This window comes from Gavia stellata, chromosome Z, assembly GCF_030936135.1.
Source record: "Gavia stellata isolate bGavSte3 chromosome Z, bGavSte3.hap2, whole genome shotgun sequence".
NCBI lineage: Eukaryota > Metazoa > Chordata > Aves > Gaviiformes > Gaviidae > Gavia > Gavia stellata.
In genome coordinates this window covers 18,355,804-18,372,277 of record NC_082637.1, presented here as the reverse complement: position 1 = coordinate 18,372,277, position 16,474 = coordinate 18,355,804, and the positions used below count along the sequence as shown (strand labels likewise).

Sequence of the window (16,474 nt, the reverse complement as noted above, 5' to 3'; positions counted from 1 at the left end):
TTCTCACCTTCTACAAAACTGCAAACCCATTAATGGCTCTATATTGCTTATTGAGTCATTCAAGCATATACAGAGCATGTTAAGATTTCTTCCCGCTGTCTCCTTCTCCCTGGGTTATATAAGGACATCCTGTAATTTTTGCAAAGCTTGCTAGGTTATGCTGCTTGCAAAGGTACTGATGAATACATGTTTAGTGGCAAACATGTTTGCATTTTCCTCTGTTCCGAAGCGCTGACAAACTCTCAAACAGATAGCTAAAATCACCCCTTATCGTGGTTTAAGCGCAGCCGGACTAATCACCACACAGCCGCTCGCTCACTCCCCTTCCTCAGCTGGACAGGAGAGAGAAAATATGAGGAAAAGGCTCGTAGGTCGAGATAAGGACAGAGGGAGATCACTCATCAATTACCATCATGGGTAAAATAGACTTGACTTGGGGAAATTAGTTTAATTTATTACCAATCAAAATCAGAGTAGGATAATGAGAAGTAAAACCAAATCTTAAAAAACCAACACCTTCCCCCCACCCCTCCCTTCTTCCCGGGCTCAACTTCACTCCCGATTTTTTTCTATCTCTTCCCCCCGAGCGGCACAGCGGGACGGGGAATGGGGATTGAGGTCAGTTCATCACACGTTGTTTCTGCCACTCCTTCCTCCTCACACTCTTCCCCTGCTCCAGCGTGGGGTCCCTCCCATGGGAGACAGTTCTCCACGAACTTCTCCAACGTGGGTCCTTCCCACGGGCTGCAGTTCTTCACAAACTGCTCCAGCATGGGTCCTTTCCACGGGGTGCAGTCCTTCAGGAACAGACTGCTCCATTGTGGGTCCCCCGCGGGATCGCAAGTCCTGCCAGCAAACCTGCTCCAGCGTGGGCTCCTCTCTCCACGGGTCCACAGGTCCTGCCAGGAGCCTGCTCCAGCATGGGCTTCCCACAGGATCACAGCCTCCTTCGGGCATCCACCTGCTCCAGCGTGGGGTCCTCCATGTGCTGCAGGTGGATATCTGCTCCACCGTGGACCTCCATGGGCTGCAGGGGCACAGCCTTCCTCACCATGGTCTTCACCACGGGCTGCAGGGGAACCTCTGCTCCGGCGGCTGGAGCCTCTCCTCCCCCTCCTTCTTCACTGACCTTGGTGTCTGCAGAGTTGTTTCTCTCACATATTCTCACTCCTCTCTTCTCCGGCTGCCGTTTCCCTGTTTTCCCCCCCCTTCTTAAATGTGTTATCCCAGAGGCGCTACCACTGTTGCTGATTAGCTCAGCCTTAGCCAGTGGCAGATACGACTTGGAGCTGTCTGGCATTGGCTCTATCAGACATAGGGGAAGTTTCTAGCAGCTTCTCACAGAAGCCACCCCTGTAGCCCCCGCTGCTACCAAAGCGCTGCCACGTAAACCCAATACACCCCTCTTTAAGTTGAAGGCAGAGAAAAGTAATTCTGAGGGATTTTAATTTCTAAGGTGGGAAAGCAAGAAGAATTAAGATTTTTTTTTATTTAGAGCAGATGACTTCCCATTCTATTTTCTTTTAATAGTTCATCAAGTCAACAGGAATAAATCCTACTGTTTGCTTTGTCCTATGGACAATAGATAAACCCCAACAAAATAAGTAATTATATTATCCAAACTCTACTCACTATCCAAACATTACTCACTTTGTCTTATCTCATCCTGTCACAGGTAATATGCATAGCAGTGCTTTCAAAGATGAACAACAATGAACTGATGCCTTTTCTACAGGCTTCTAATCAGGGTTTGGCTGCTGATGAATCTGGCAGAAAACCATGTTTTTAAAAGGTAGATATGAGCTTGAAGAGGCAAAAAACCACCTGATAGGATTTTCAAAAGTACTGAGGTATAACCATGACTTAAAATGGTGTTAACTGAATATGTAGATGCTTCTGCAAATCCTGTTAGTAGCCTATTTGCACACCCTGCCTGCAGTCAGAATGTCTGACCATGGTGGCACTGAGTGTTATGGGGGATGATGCTGAGGTGACTTCTGCTAACGTGTAAGCAATAACCTTCCTGAATTTAGTTCCATGGAACTATCACAGACAATGTCTGCTTCAACTTATGTGTAGTTGCTCACCACACTGTAGAGAAATTGGCCAGTGTCAATCCATTCACACACTGGTATTAAACAGTTTTCCATGGCTTTAATCTTCTAAGGTTACTCAAGTTTCCATAGGATTCAGGACAGGTGAAACAAGAAGGATTCTAAACTGCAGGCTCAGTCCTAAAGGTAAGAATTTTATTCTCCTAATATACTCTTTCACAAAGCTGAGCTGATCCAGTAGCTCCAGGCAGAGTGTGTCTCTCATGACCAATCTCACTCTTTTTCACTGTATGCATTCATCAGCAGCATGAGAGGGTACAATGTTCAGCATGCAAAATTCCTGTTTCCCAGTTTTACAGGAATGAAAGGAAGGAAGAGCTGCCTAACTGGCCAGACTCTGGGCATACTGAACCACAACAGTGCCCCTGGACTAGGTCACTGCTAGATCAGACACTTCACAGAGCATCTCCTTCTACTGCCTTTTTTATCACACGTTGGAGGATGGCTCACTCCAGCAGCTCATGAGCAAAAGAGGGTCAGAAGAACTTCACAGCCTTGTGGCATTAACACCAGTGTATCATCTGAATACCCTGGTCACGGCTTGATAAGAGCTCAAGGACTGAGGTGACCCTAAGCTTTTAAAAGGATGCCAGAGCATCGGGAAAGCACTCTAATGCACTTCCTCTATCTTATCCGGTTGTGACTACCGTAGCACAATAGTGTTCAGTGAAATAGAATCATAGAATCGTTTAGGTTGGAAAAGACCTTTAAGCTCATCGAGTCCAATTGTAAACCTAACACTGACAAGTCCACCACTAAACCATGTCCCTAAGCGCCTCATCCACACATCTTTTAAATACCTCCAGGGATGGTGACTCAACCACCTCCCTGGGCAGCCTGTTCCAATGTCTGACAACCCTTTCTGTGAGGAATTTTTTCCGAATACCCAATCTAAACCTCCCCCGGTGCAACTTGAAGCCGTTTCCTTTCATTCTATCCTGTAGTGAGGGGCCCAAAACTGAACACAATATTTGAGGCGCAGCCTCACCAGTGCCGAATACAGGGGGGATCACCTCCCTGCTCCTGCTGGCCACACTGTTTCTGATATAGGCCAGGATGCCATCGGCCTTCTTGGCTACCTGGGCACACTGCTGGCTCATATTCAGCTGGCTGTCGATCAACAACCCCAGGCCCTTTTCTGCCAGGCAGCTTTTCAGCCACATTCCCCCTTTATGTTTCTATGATATTATACAAGCCTGATTTCCATCTCCCTTGCTTGCAATACATATTTTTTGAAATTTACAGCAAAATCTAATTAATATGCATTACATTTTTGCATCTTAAAAGGATATTAGGATAAAACACGTCCATTGGTATTTAAGGCATTATAAAATGCATTGTTTATCCCAGCAAGCACACCACTTACCCTCAGCATAGGGCCATTCTGGAATACATGGGGTTCGTCACAAACTACACAGTATTCGTTCAATACTGGTATCCGCTGCTCAGCAAATTCAATAGTCTGAGAACAATGAAAATGAGAATAACAACATCTGCTTAAAAATAATTAACAGTCAGCTCATGCTCCACAATGTTTCATAAATGTGTAAGATATGAGATCCTACCTGCACAAGAAAGCCACGGTCTCGTACCGGAATGCATTTTGCACCATAATTTTGCTGCAAGGAAAAAGTTGACACAACTTCAGTGTTGGTAGACTAATTATAAGGAAATGGTAAAACATTTGTATTTTTCACATGCAAATATGTTAATTAAACAATATTTGCATATAAAAAGAGAGCTCATTTGCATAAATCAGCCATTACAAATAATCAATCCTTTACTGTTTTCTGAGTGTGGGGTAGATTTTTAGCATATCTTTTTAGTTCTTAAATCTGATGAAGTTTTGTATCTCAGCATCCCAAAAACTTTAATCTCAAATGGAAACGCCAGTGCCTTCACTCCCTTCCAATAAACTGTCATTTGGCAACTTCCATTAAATTTTAACTGTGTATTGACTACCCTAATATGGGCTATCTGCTTAGGCTTGAAAGACTAACGTAGCTCACAGAACGGCTGAAAGACTTTCTCTTTTGTATTTACTAAGATCTCACTTGTGTAAGCACCATGCTAACAGATCTCTGTGCTCAGATCCCACTCAAATTCTTTCTGCCTTTTTCAACACACAGCATCATAAATTAGAAGGAACTTCTGTTACAGGAGTCAGTAAGGTACAATACTCCCTGTAGGCTGACATCTATCTCAATCAAACCTTGTTTTGAATAGAAGTCAGATCATCTCCATTTACAGCTTTTTTGGTTTTGTTTATAGGCTTATTTCCTTTTATTTCTCTAACTGATAGTTGAAAAAATGTTCCCTTTTTTCTCCTAGGAAACAATCCCCCTAATTGTATTCATACATGAGATTGAAATACTTTAGCTGAGAACTGAAGAGAAGTTAGGGTCCCGATTCATTGCTTCCACATTCCGCTGACTTCAATTTGCAGTTAGGCACCCAGGTTACCCATATGTCTGGTGCCTGCATGTAAAATGTGAAATGGACTGCTGGTGCCCTTCCAGCAACATCAGCCAAACTGCACCTGACCAGGTATGTGATGATTTTCCCTCAAAGCAAATGCATTCTAGCAATAAATTCCTGGTAGTTTTTATAGACTGCCAAGCAGGGCTTGCATTTCTTCTGTATCAGCTGATAACATCAGTAATGAAACCACTTAGTCAAGTCTTCATTATCTTATCAAAATCAAGGGGACTTTTCCTATTAACTTCAGGAGAGAAAAGTCTTGCTATGTTAAGATATCTTTTGCTGATTCAGAAAAAAAAATGCATCTCTAAACCGTGACAAGTAAAAAGTCTACTGGTTCACCTTAAATTAATATTGCTGTGCACATTACAGAAACCAACCACACAGCATGTATATAAATGATTTTATGATAGTATATCACTGCTTTGAGATCTGATGAGTATAGCTCACAGCTTACTGAACTAATTTACCATGAGACATAGCACACTCAATGTAATTTCATTATTCAGAATATTTTGTATATATGCATGGCATTTCAAGCAAGAATCAGCTTTTTCTCTCTGAGAACATCAAGGTACCACCAGGCTAAGGGAGTGGAGAGGACTGTCTCCTAAGTGCCTCTCCCTGGATCTAATACAGAAAACAGATGGGTGCCTTGAAAGAGCGCAAACAGATCCACTCTTTCCTCTGAAGTACAAAATCTTTTAAGAGGCAGAAGAATTAATTTTGAGCTCTCTTTCTTAGATTCAAGAATATGTGCTACCCCTTGTTTTCCCAATCAGTCATTTCTCTGGCGAAAGAAAGGGGGCAAGTGTGGACCTAATTCCTTCCCTGACCTCCGGCTGCCACGAGTGTGTTTGAAGGTTAAACCTTTCACAAAGCACAAATGCGCAAGAGGTGAGCTCAATCATGACTGCATTCCTTCCATTATGATGATGATCACACATGCAAAGACCAGAAGGAGAGCTGACTTGGTGCCCAAACAAGCCAATGGATGGTTGCTTCCCCCAGAAAGCAAACAGTGAAATGAGAAAAGACCTGTGTGACCAAGCCAATTTTGCAGCACAGAAGCACACACTCTCCCTTCTTCCTGCAGCAAGAAAGGGGGCAGGGAAGGAAGCGGATTATTGAACTTTCCCCATGGCCAGCAGGTACATTGAGCTGTATTCAACATGACATGTAAAATCTCTGTCTTGACCTAAGCAAATTATGGTTTTATAACTTAAATATATGTGCATTCACAGTTGTTTAAATCCCTTTAAAAAGCTGACTCCATTGCTCTTGTCTTCCAATATATTCAATATATCCAATATATCCACTAACATATGTCCTTAGTATTAGTATTATGCCTTTGCATAACAAGCATAACAGCATGTTTGGAAAATAATAGGAGGAAAATGAGCAGAATAAAAAAATTATTACGCACAGCAGCTTGTGAAGGTGATGATGAAGATGGTGTTAAGATACCAATAAGCCCTGAGGTAAGAGAGAGCCTCCTGCTCTCTGCTGTGGTGGACTCCTTGAAAGGCTCCATTTTGGATGATTTAGGGGCATTGGAGTAAGTCTTGCTGAGTAACTTGTGATTCTTCAATCCATCCAGTTCTTCCATTCTAAGATTACTGGAGTAGGACCTGCTTAAAAGTTTGTGGGGCTTCAAGGTGCTGTTGTGCTCACATCGAGGGTCCCCAGAACATGACCTACTTAACAGCTTATGGGGCTTTAAAGTGATGCACTCCTCCTGCTTGACAGCTGCAGAGCAAGAACGGTTTAACAGTTTGTGCGATTTAATAGCCATTGTCTGTTCAGCCCTAGGGTCACTCGACAATGAGCGGCCAAAGGTTCTGTGAGATTTTGTGGCACACATATCCTCTGCCTTCACTGTGCTAGAGCAAGTCCTTCTCAGTAGCTTGTGAGTTTTGGAGATGCCATCCTGTTCTGACTTCAGTTTTGATTTATTTTTACCACAGCCAGGTGGAGGATAACTTGGCGACCTTAAAAATAAAGAAGACGACAAAGTTGGAGAAAAATCAAAATCTTGTGCAAATCAAGCAAGACAACACATATGTAAAAATTTTTAAATGCCACCTGTATTTCACTAGTGATAAATGCAGCCCAACATTAAAAAAATGAACAATTGTATTTGGGACTAATTTTCCAATACCAAATAGACATTTTACTCCTATTCACACACAAGCTCATTGATCAAAAAGGCGACTAACTAATTAAGTAAAAGTTAGAGCTATATCCTTACAGCTCTTTGTAAAGGTCTCTATACCTTTAAACAAACCATTTATTCAGGAATTTGTCTTTGAAATGAAACCCACATATTTCAGATGACATTATATCCCATTTTGCTTATCAAAATCTATCTTTCCTATGTAATCATCATGACATGATCCCATTGAAGTTATTGTGTTCTAGACACAGCACAACAAATTCTATGTCCAGATCCAATGGAGCAGTGAAACTTCCAGGCAGTAAATCAAATTTAGTTCAGCTGCATTATTTTTAAAAAACCTTGTAATAATCTGGGTGCTTTGTGGAAGACAATTTGATGCCCTTCTTCCCTGTTTTAGACAAATTCTAGCTCTGTAACACTAGAAATGAGAATGTGAGGGACCTAAATGATGAATGCAGACAGTAAAGAACAAACAGTTTTTACGAAACAACTCTCACATGAACTGTCACATTTCTATAAGGTTCACATTCGCCTGTCCTTGCAAAGCAAGAACATGTAACAGGTATGCTGAATCATTTTTCTCTGCTTTATAAGCAAACCCAATTTTTAGATATTTTCTGGGCTTGGATCAAATAGAAAAGAAGTGAAACCCCAAGGGGAGAGGCTGGCAGGTTTCCCCACCCTGTTAGCAAGTGGTGACAGTAGAAGATGCATGTGGAGGTTGCTGACTCACTGTTGCTCGCTACCACCCTCCAGCAGACAGGAGGTAGGAATGGCACTCTAGGGAGAGAGGGGTCCCTGCATTTGGGCTGAGCCACCTTTGGACAGGCACTGCAGCAGCAGCCAAATCAAGAGGAGAACCATTGGACTGGCTTTTGTATGCCCCTTCTGAATAAAAGCAAACCCCAAGCTACAGCCTGCACCAGGCAATGGTGTGTGGCATGGTGGGCAATGGGTAAGCTTTCTACTTAAAACACCACCATCCTCTTCTACCTTTGAAAAGACAAATAATCTTTTGTCATCTTTGACACTCCGTCCTTTTTCAATGTAAATGATCGCTGTACTCCCTCTCTTTTTTATACATGGAATTTAGAATGGAAAAATTCATCAAAAAGAAGGAATGTTCAAAGAAGCATTCAATTCAAATTCACAGAAAGGGTGATCTGTCAACCCTTCATAAGCAGCAAAACATGCTAGCGTAAATAGTCACATTCCTGAAAGAGGTAAAATCAGAGCCTGATTTGACATACACTTAAGAGTATGAGTAACTGGCAGGAGTCATAATGAATTCAAATGAACTATCCAGAAACTACTTCTTATGTTTTTAATGGCTTTGTTCTTCGAAATTCTGTGCCAGCATTTCAGAAGTGGTGAACATTACTGTACTCAAACAGTGGAGAGGGGTGGGTGCTCAGCAGCTCTAAAAATCAGTCTTTCATTAATGACCATTCTAGTTTTAAAAAATTAAAAATACATACAGCTGTGGAAGGAACTGCTAGACAACCACAATTTTTTTATATATATATAATAAATATTATATTTAAGTTATATATTACTTGTGTGTATTTCTTATATTTATATTCTTGCTATTCAAGTAACAGTCAAGTGCTACCAAGCTATAAAGATACAAATACAAGTTAAAGAATATAAAATTATTTTCAATTCTAGATGAAACATGGCTATTTCAGAGACAGGGCACTGAAATGCTCTGCCTTCAAGTAGACTTAGAAGCTGCAGTAGTACTCAGTTCACTTCCGATGTCATGCAAAGCAAGGACTGGAAACCCATGAGGTGAGATATAAATAGAGCACTTCTCTGTGGAGAAAAGTCAACATTTCACCTTGTGAAGTCTGCTGTGGATTTTCAACAGGATATGGTGTTAACAGCTCATTTTCCTTGCTATTACCTGCGCAATGTAGAAAAGATGTGCAGAGGGGATTTCACCTTTTTGTCAGACACCTTCTTATTGTGCGCACAGTTAGATTTCTCTTTGCTGTTCTTCCACTGTTGTGTAACAAATGTCTGCATGATTCTGCAAATTAAGGAAGAAAAAAAGATTTTCTTATTGTAGCCAAGATATACTCACTTTAATAGTAAGGTGTCTCTGTTCACCATGTAGGAGACATGATGCAATGTTCTCACTGTACAGGCAGAGTTTTTCTGTCATGTATGTGGACTGATAATTGGGTGCCTCTGCTCCTCAAAAATGCTTTTTTTTCCACACAAAACTAATTTACACAGAACTCTTACTGACAATACAGTCTGCATAAACAACCACTGCAAGACTTATGCAGATATGCCTCTCATGGACAAACTGATTCAAAGGAATCCCATCCAACTGTAGTCTCTCCCATGACTCCATAGGTAGGCTACAACATCCACACTGCTCAAGTAGGAGCATATTCTCCTAAGGCACAAACATGAAGGTAGGGATGTCAAATACTACACTACTCAAAGAGGTTTTACAGAGAAGACAGAGCCAGACACTTCCCAGAGATGGACAGCAAAAGGCAGTGGTTACAAGTTGTAGCAACGAAAGCTAAAAACCATAAAGGCTATAAAAAGAAGACATCTACAAGAAGAGTGGTTAAGTACAACAGGTAGCCTACAAAGGCCAGAGATTTCACAGTTCAGCTGCCTGAGACTCTGACTGAACTAGTCTAACTTTGAAGTTACTGTTACTTGGAGCAGGAGGCTGCACTAGGTGATCTCCAGTAGTTCCTTCCAAGTCAAATTATTCTGTGACTCTCATCTAGCAGTGGGGGTCTTTGAGTGATAAAGTCAAAGTGGAAGTTGGTATGGACTTTATTGAAAATTTAGTGAATCTTCAAAGATGAATACCCTTTTGCCACAGCCATGTGGGGCCATGGGGTTCATGGGTATTCTGACTTCTGCTCAACTGTGAATTATGAAGCTATGTCCTTGAAAATGTCTTATGGGAACCTTTAGGAATTACCTGGTGCAGAAATCAGAGACAAAGTACTGAAATATATTAAGAGACTGTTCATGCTGGGGAGCTTTTTATTTTTTTTCTTCAAAGTCATGCACCATAGAGATTTTAGTAACATTGCTTCATTTGTAAGATTACAAAAATGTAAAATGCTGCACTGAATTTCGTTAAACACCAAACAGCAAAAGATTTTTTTTTTTTCTTAAGGGGTTTTTAACTTTGTAATGGTCAGATACTAAAGCCTATATTCTTGTCATTTTATTACACGTACACAAGCATATAAAACACGATGACTCAGCAAAATTTTATTGAATTGTACCAGGAACACATGAAACTGCTAATTTTTTCAACTATTCTTCCCTCTTGTCCTCAAAACGTGGATGGCCTAACTACTGTGGTACATCCTATAGGCCACCATGAAAGCATAGCCTCCTTATGGTATTCATGATGCTCAAAAAGATTCCTGCTCCAGAGGCTTCACCATCTAAGCAGAAACATGAAATTGAAAACTCCTAGCTACGGTCTTTTCAATTTTTGTAGCTTACTTCCTATATGGCAGCAAAGTGACAGAAAACCCTGGCAGGAATCACAGATCAGGTTCTCCCCAAAAACTGTCAAAACTGAACTTAAAAAGGCAAATCCTGTAATTTTTTCTTCAAAGAAAAACAAGTTCAAAATACTTTGATCCAACCAACCTGAAAACCTGTGAATTTTATCCTACTTGACATGGTGCAGGAAACTAAAGAGAGTGTAATATTTGCCTAAATACAGGGGTTTACACTTTTCTAGACTTACTTTTTCAGCTGATGTCCCAGCCCAAATCTTTCCTTAGTAGAGATCTGAAATACATCCACCGTTGGCACTACGGAAAAAGAAGATATTATTGCTGTAAGTTCATATATCAACAATCAAGAACTCATGACCATATAAGTCATATTTAAGGACTCCATTCTATCTGGACCTTTACTATAGACAATGCCATGGAAGCAATGGTGACAGTGGACATGTCATCTAAGCCTATTAAAAAATGAATGGTCCTTTTTGGAATATCAGCCAATATAATTTGTAATTTTACAATTGAGTATTTTAGAAATTGAATGCCCCCAAATATATCTCTTCTTACTAATTTTAATTACAAAAATGTGTCTTTGTTTTTTATATTATGCAAGTACTAGAGAGCATCATCAGATTAAATGTGTCTGGGCTGATAATTCACCTCACTTATCTCTTAAACTTTTTTGCAAGTAAGAGGTCTTTACATGCTATTGTTCCTGTGACTATGAAGAAAACCCAGAGTGGAATAAACGGAATTAATTAGTATCTGGGTTTTCTTACTGAGGGCATTTTAGTACAAGATCCATAATCATCATCTAAGTGCCTGATATATGAATTCCAGTAGCCAAGGATTACACTGAATTTTCCTCAAGAACTGTCCTAACATTAGTATATCCATATTCATCTGTCAGAAAATTGGAAGTGTACAGTGTGAAGGCTGGAAATTAGCTCCTGGTATTACTAAAATCCTTTAATAAGATCTACTAGATAGAAGTGGAAGATGGAATCCAGCGCTTGTTGAGAGAGCCTCAGGTCCTCAAGGCAGGACAACAGCCAACACATAGTACAAGCATGAATAGACTTTATACTTTGTATTACATAAGGTGGTAATGACTACAGTAAAATAAAAAAGGAATGAAAACAAAAAAATCTGTGGTTGGTTCAAATTTTATTAGAAAAGGTAAATCAGTATTTTAAAATCTATATTATTCTGATCACTCAGAAAGCCAGATTTTATTCAGAATGTCAAAGCTTATGCTTTAATTTTGCTTTAATAAATTAAATTTTAAAATAAAATACAATATATCTAGCCTGGCCATCCAATTTCACTTAGTTGAAAGCCCTGTAGATACCCTTTCTCTAATATTATTCAAATATAATGTCATCTTTTAAAGACAAGCTGATGATCTTTTCAGCAGGGATGAATGATTTGATTAGGGGTAGCAATGCCTTTAGTTTGTCAAATTTAGGACACATGGTAGAGGGGGAATATTTTCAATGAGAATCATCATACCTGGATCAGCAATCTTAAAATCTGACATCTAGACTACAATTGTTGTCTAAGCTCTACAGCCAGAGGAGACAGCCCGGTACCTCCCAAGGCTGATTCATCCTCATCTAAGGCACATGGGAGAAACTGCCTACAAGTACAACAATGACACAAGCTATTAACTAGAAGAATGACTATCTAAAATCGGGATATTACACAGCTACCACGTGGTACGAATACACCCCCATAGTGCTTTAGAGTATACTGCATTTCTGTTTTTTTCATCAATCAACAGAAAGTACTCTAGGAGAAAAAGATGTAGCATAAAGTTATGGCCTAGTAGTCTCAAACCAACATATTTAAGGGGGAAGAGGAATTCACAAAGAAAAGGTCTTGTTAACACAAAAGATGGTGGACCTCATTTTCCTTTTCTGGTAAATAAAGAGACACGGCTGCAACAGCAGCTGAGCTCATAAAACCAGTATCAGCAAAGCACTTGCCTCTGGCCCTGATCTTGCCTTTCTTGGTACTCAGGCACTCCCACAATCAGTCAGCTGCAGGACTGGGAAGTAAGTTTCCCATTTTAACCTTGCCAATGGTGCAGAATATATCTTGTTGTTACTTCACATTTCACTAGATCATTTCTTACTGCATGCTGCTCTTCACGCTTCCTCTTCTCTTATTTGTTGCACTTTTTTATTTTTTAAATTAAATTTTGATAGAAATATTCTGAATACTAACACTGCTACCTGCCATGGCAAATACATATTTTAAGACCTGCATATTTACAAAAAAGATCAAAGCAATAAAATACAGATAAAAAGATCAAAGTCAAGCAAAAAAAAAAAAAATTTATGTAATGAAATGCTATTTGAATGAACAGAATATAGCTTATAGTTAGCATCGGCAGGCAACATACCCTATAAAAATAGCTCATTGGGACGGATTTTGCTAAACATGTTATGACTGGAAATATCTATTCATTTTCCAGAGGCAGAATTCTCCCACAGATACAAGCCTGAACTGACAGCTCACACTGGAAGCCTCCAAAGCTGGGCTAGTTATGATCCAAATTACAACTTAGTTCTGACTTCCCGCTGTAAAAATATATGTGAAGTTGACTCTTGCATATGAATGTTTCCAAATCTTCAAAATCACTTGATTCTTCAGGAGTTTGACCATTTTTACTCTCATGAGGAAGCTTTACTCACTTAGTAAGTCATTCAAATCTAAAGATTCCCAGAGTTCACACAGGCATGTAGAAATCAGAAGCTGAAAGGAAAATTATCATGGCCCAATTCTTCAAAGGTACGTGAAAAAGGGCATATTAATGTGCTGCACAGGTCTGTGTGTGTATACCTTATCAGGGATATCTCATCTGTGCAGATGACCCCTGATTTCCAAAATCAGGAAAATCACATACTAGAAACTGTAGATCTTTATTCCTTAACCCTGGTTCCTAGGGGAAGCAGTTGCATTTCAAAAGATATCAGGAAAACAAGTTCCAAAAATCAACCTACGAAAGTTTAAATTAGATGCCCACGTTAGATGCCCATGGCCTAGCCATGCAAATATATGCAAGCATAATTTCAAACCAGTAGGACTACTCTCAGCAGTAGACCTAAGCACATGCAGGGTCAAAGATTTGGCAGGGAATGAGTATCCATCACCTAGTACATCGCTTAGACGTAGACACCATACAAGGCACATGAAGAATACGCAGGTGACTAACCTGGACCGTTTAAGTACTGTGTAAGTGAACAGTGCAATCGCACTATTATAGGCTCTGTGCGAATTACATCCCAAGCCACAGCAATCTCTTCCTAGTTCAAGATAAAAAGAAAACAACAGACACCATTAGCCATCATGAGGAACTGCTGCATTTTGTCAGTCTACCTTAGGGTTGTTATAAAGTCCATCCATCAATTTACCCAGTTGTGGAATACCTACTTCAACTTTAAACTTGAGACTTATGACAAACTATTGCCTGCTGATGCCCCTAAGAGCAGTGTTAGACTGCTTCCAGTTGTTAAGCATGCTCATTTAAACTGAGTACAGGTTTATACACAACACTACATCTACAGTGCAGGCAGACACATTCCCATCTATCAAGAGATACTGCTTCAAAGCTGAGAAGCAAAGGAGCAAATAAAGATGGAAGGGAAACTCATACCGTAACACAGGGCAAAGGAAACTTTTGCTCCTTAAGACTGATTAAAATAATTCAAGGTATTACCAGATTTTCTTAATTTTTAGAAAAGCCCAAGAACAACTATCTTAGGAGCCGTGCTGACCTGAGAATATGACATATCTGTGCAGAAGCTAATGAAGCCCCTAAAAGCACTAATCTTTATTCTCTATCTAGAGGACAGGAAGTTACTGCACAGATGAGGTGAGGAAGTGTGGAGTTAATGACAGCATAACTATCACAGAAGCCATGCTGCCAGTCGACAGCACCACTGTCCTGTGTCTCCTTTGCCACTCAATCCTCTCCCTAATCAGCTGCAGATGTTGAGAAACACACAGGAGAGCTCCAGCCAAGGTCTTCTTCCCTCCAGGACTCTATGAAGTGCTTTCACCTAACTAATGTCTAGGATAGCAAAAAAAGAAATGTATTTCATTTATATCAGTTAAAACATTTACCATTCACAAAACATGATTGAAAGGAAATACACATGCAGTAAGTGAAAGCCTACAAAGCATTTTAACAATGTGATCATAAAAGGAAAAGGAAAACTTTCAACTGAGTAGCATTCAATAATGTGACAGCCACTTGTTAAGAAAAGTCTCAGTAGTTGTCTACAAAGTCTGATGTGTAGCAGAATTAAATGGGTATTAATGTTCATTATGTAATTCTGTGATTAGATTACTTACATCAAGAAAGCTAACATCAATATGCAGATCAATATCTACATCATCAATGGCTCCATATTCCCTGAAAGGAAAGAATTACATTACATTAGAGCTCTTTAAGACAGTCCTCAGCCCAGCAGTAGTTATAACAGGGTAGATTTTATAAAGGATAATCTTGTCTGTAAAATCAGAATGGTTATAAAACACACATTTACATAGATTGGATCAATATTTTCAGTGTGTGACTGTCTGCTGCACTGAAACTTCCTTTCAGGGGTTCTTCCTTAAACAGGCTAAATCTTTTTTTCTACTAATTCCCTCAAATTCTCTCTCCATTGCTGCTATGTATTTTTGTCTCCCATATTGCACAAGAAAACAATAATGGTCACATGCTGCTCCTATTTATGACAAAAGAAAACCTTGGTTAATTTTCAAAAGTATTTCAGGTTAACAGCCAGTAACCTAAGAGGAGGCTTGAGATAAATCACTGAAGACAAATACAACATAGCCTAGAGGGTGGCGTCTTATACCTGTGGGATTGCTTCACACATTCAAGCATTTGTTTGTCAAAACATAACGATTTCCCTGTAATGTGCTCAAGGCAATAGTTACCTTATTTTATCTGTTATGTGTAGTATTGCTGGAATCCCCAAGGTTCAGATTTAACTTATGCTCATAGGCGTTTCATTGCCATCTCAAATCTTACATTTAAAGTGTGACTTTTCTGTCTCTTATTTTCTGACTCATTCTGATTGCCCTCCCCCAACATACTTGAAGACTTCTGAAGAACAGAGCTAGAAAATACTCATTCATACACCTAAATAAAAAATTGCTTTACTTTTCATTTAAATTACTTCAGTGGACAACACTGTAAACATGCAATCCCTCTCAATTTTTCACAGATTAGCTTTTAGTCACTAGGGGTTTTTTTTACAATGCATTTATATGCTTGTTCTCACAGTGACTTCCACGCTTGTCTATTAAACTAGACTGAGACAGTGCACAGTAGCAGCTGTACATAAGTAAGTTGATAAGGTAATTTTGAAATATAAAAATATTTTTGTGAATATAACTATTTCCTACCAACACAGCCTGTCAGCCCATGGTAGGACCTAGCTCACGCTGGAAATGCCTTGACCTCTTGTGAAGTTTGGTGGAGGGAACAGCTTCCACCATTGGTTCTCTCTGCTAAGGGCAAATCCAAAGTATCTCTCTAGATAAGACGCATCCACACATGGCACACATAGGACAGGCAAATGGCTGGCCAGGGCTGTGTTACCTGGAGGCTTCCCAGACACCCTGACAGCTGCTCCAGTCTGCTCACCCAGAGCTACATGTACAGGTGCTTGCTGACCTCCTACAGCTCATTGAAGAGCTGGCTTTGAAACAGTGAAATTCTCCACCTACTGAATGGCTTAGCCACTATCATACACAACAGTGACCTTAGATTTTTTTGTTAATTTTCCAGAAGATCCAAAGAACAGATTGTTATGAACTCTTAAGTAACATTTATGAATGCAGCCTGGTGTTACTTACATAACTGAGATTCAAAAGGCTGTGAACAAGAACAATTTTATGAATTAAACAGAAACATAGTTCAACTAACAAAACAAAGACGTATTAGTGGAAGAAAGGATAAGATAAAAGTAAGTGATAACTGTGGAATTTCCATACTCACTGAAAACCCTTTGCCCCCACTCCATTACCATTCTAGAAAATAGATTTTAGACACATGATGATGACTCTAGTTTTACTTCCCCAAGCTGAAAGGTGGGAAGAAATCATGTTTTCTTCCAGCGTCTGCAGCTTATGATCTGCTGCCAACAATGGCTTCATGAACACATCTTGATTTT

General features: G+C 39.8%; 1 protein-coding gene across 2 annotated transcripts in view; it reads right to left on the bottom strand.

The window, feature by feature from the left end:
• Positions 1 to 16,474, bottom strand: part of PARP8 (poly(ADP-ribose) polymerase family member 8) — a 124,113-nt gene that overhangs the window by 37,576 nt on the left and 70,063 nt on the right. For both annotated transcript variants that reach the window (XM_059833757.1, XM_059833756.1), the window contains exons 8-14: positions 14,643 to 14,703; positions 13,501 to 13,591; positions 10,520 to 10,586; positions 8,681 to 8,806; positions 6,022 to 6,586; positions 3,680 to 3,733; positions 3,481 to 3,576 (exon numbers count right to left, since the gene is read on the bottom strand). In XM_059833757.1, the coding sequence (XP_059689740.1) occupies positions 3,481 to 3,576; positions 3,680 to 3,733; positions 6,022 to 6,586; positions 8,681 to 8,806; positions 10,520 to 10,586; positions 13,501 to 13,591; positions 14,643 to 14,703 (1,060 nt within the window). The remainder of the gene's footprint in view (positions 1 to 3,480; positions 3,577 to 3,679; positions 3,734 to 6,021; positions 6,587 to 8,680; positions 8,807 to 10,519; positions 10,587 to 13,500; positions 13,592 to 14,642; positions 14,704 to 16,474) is intronic.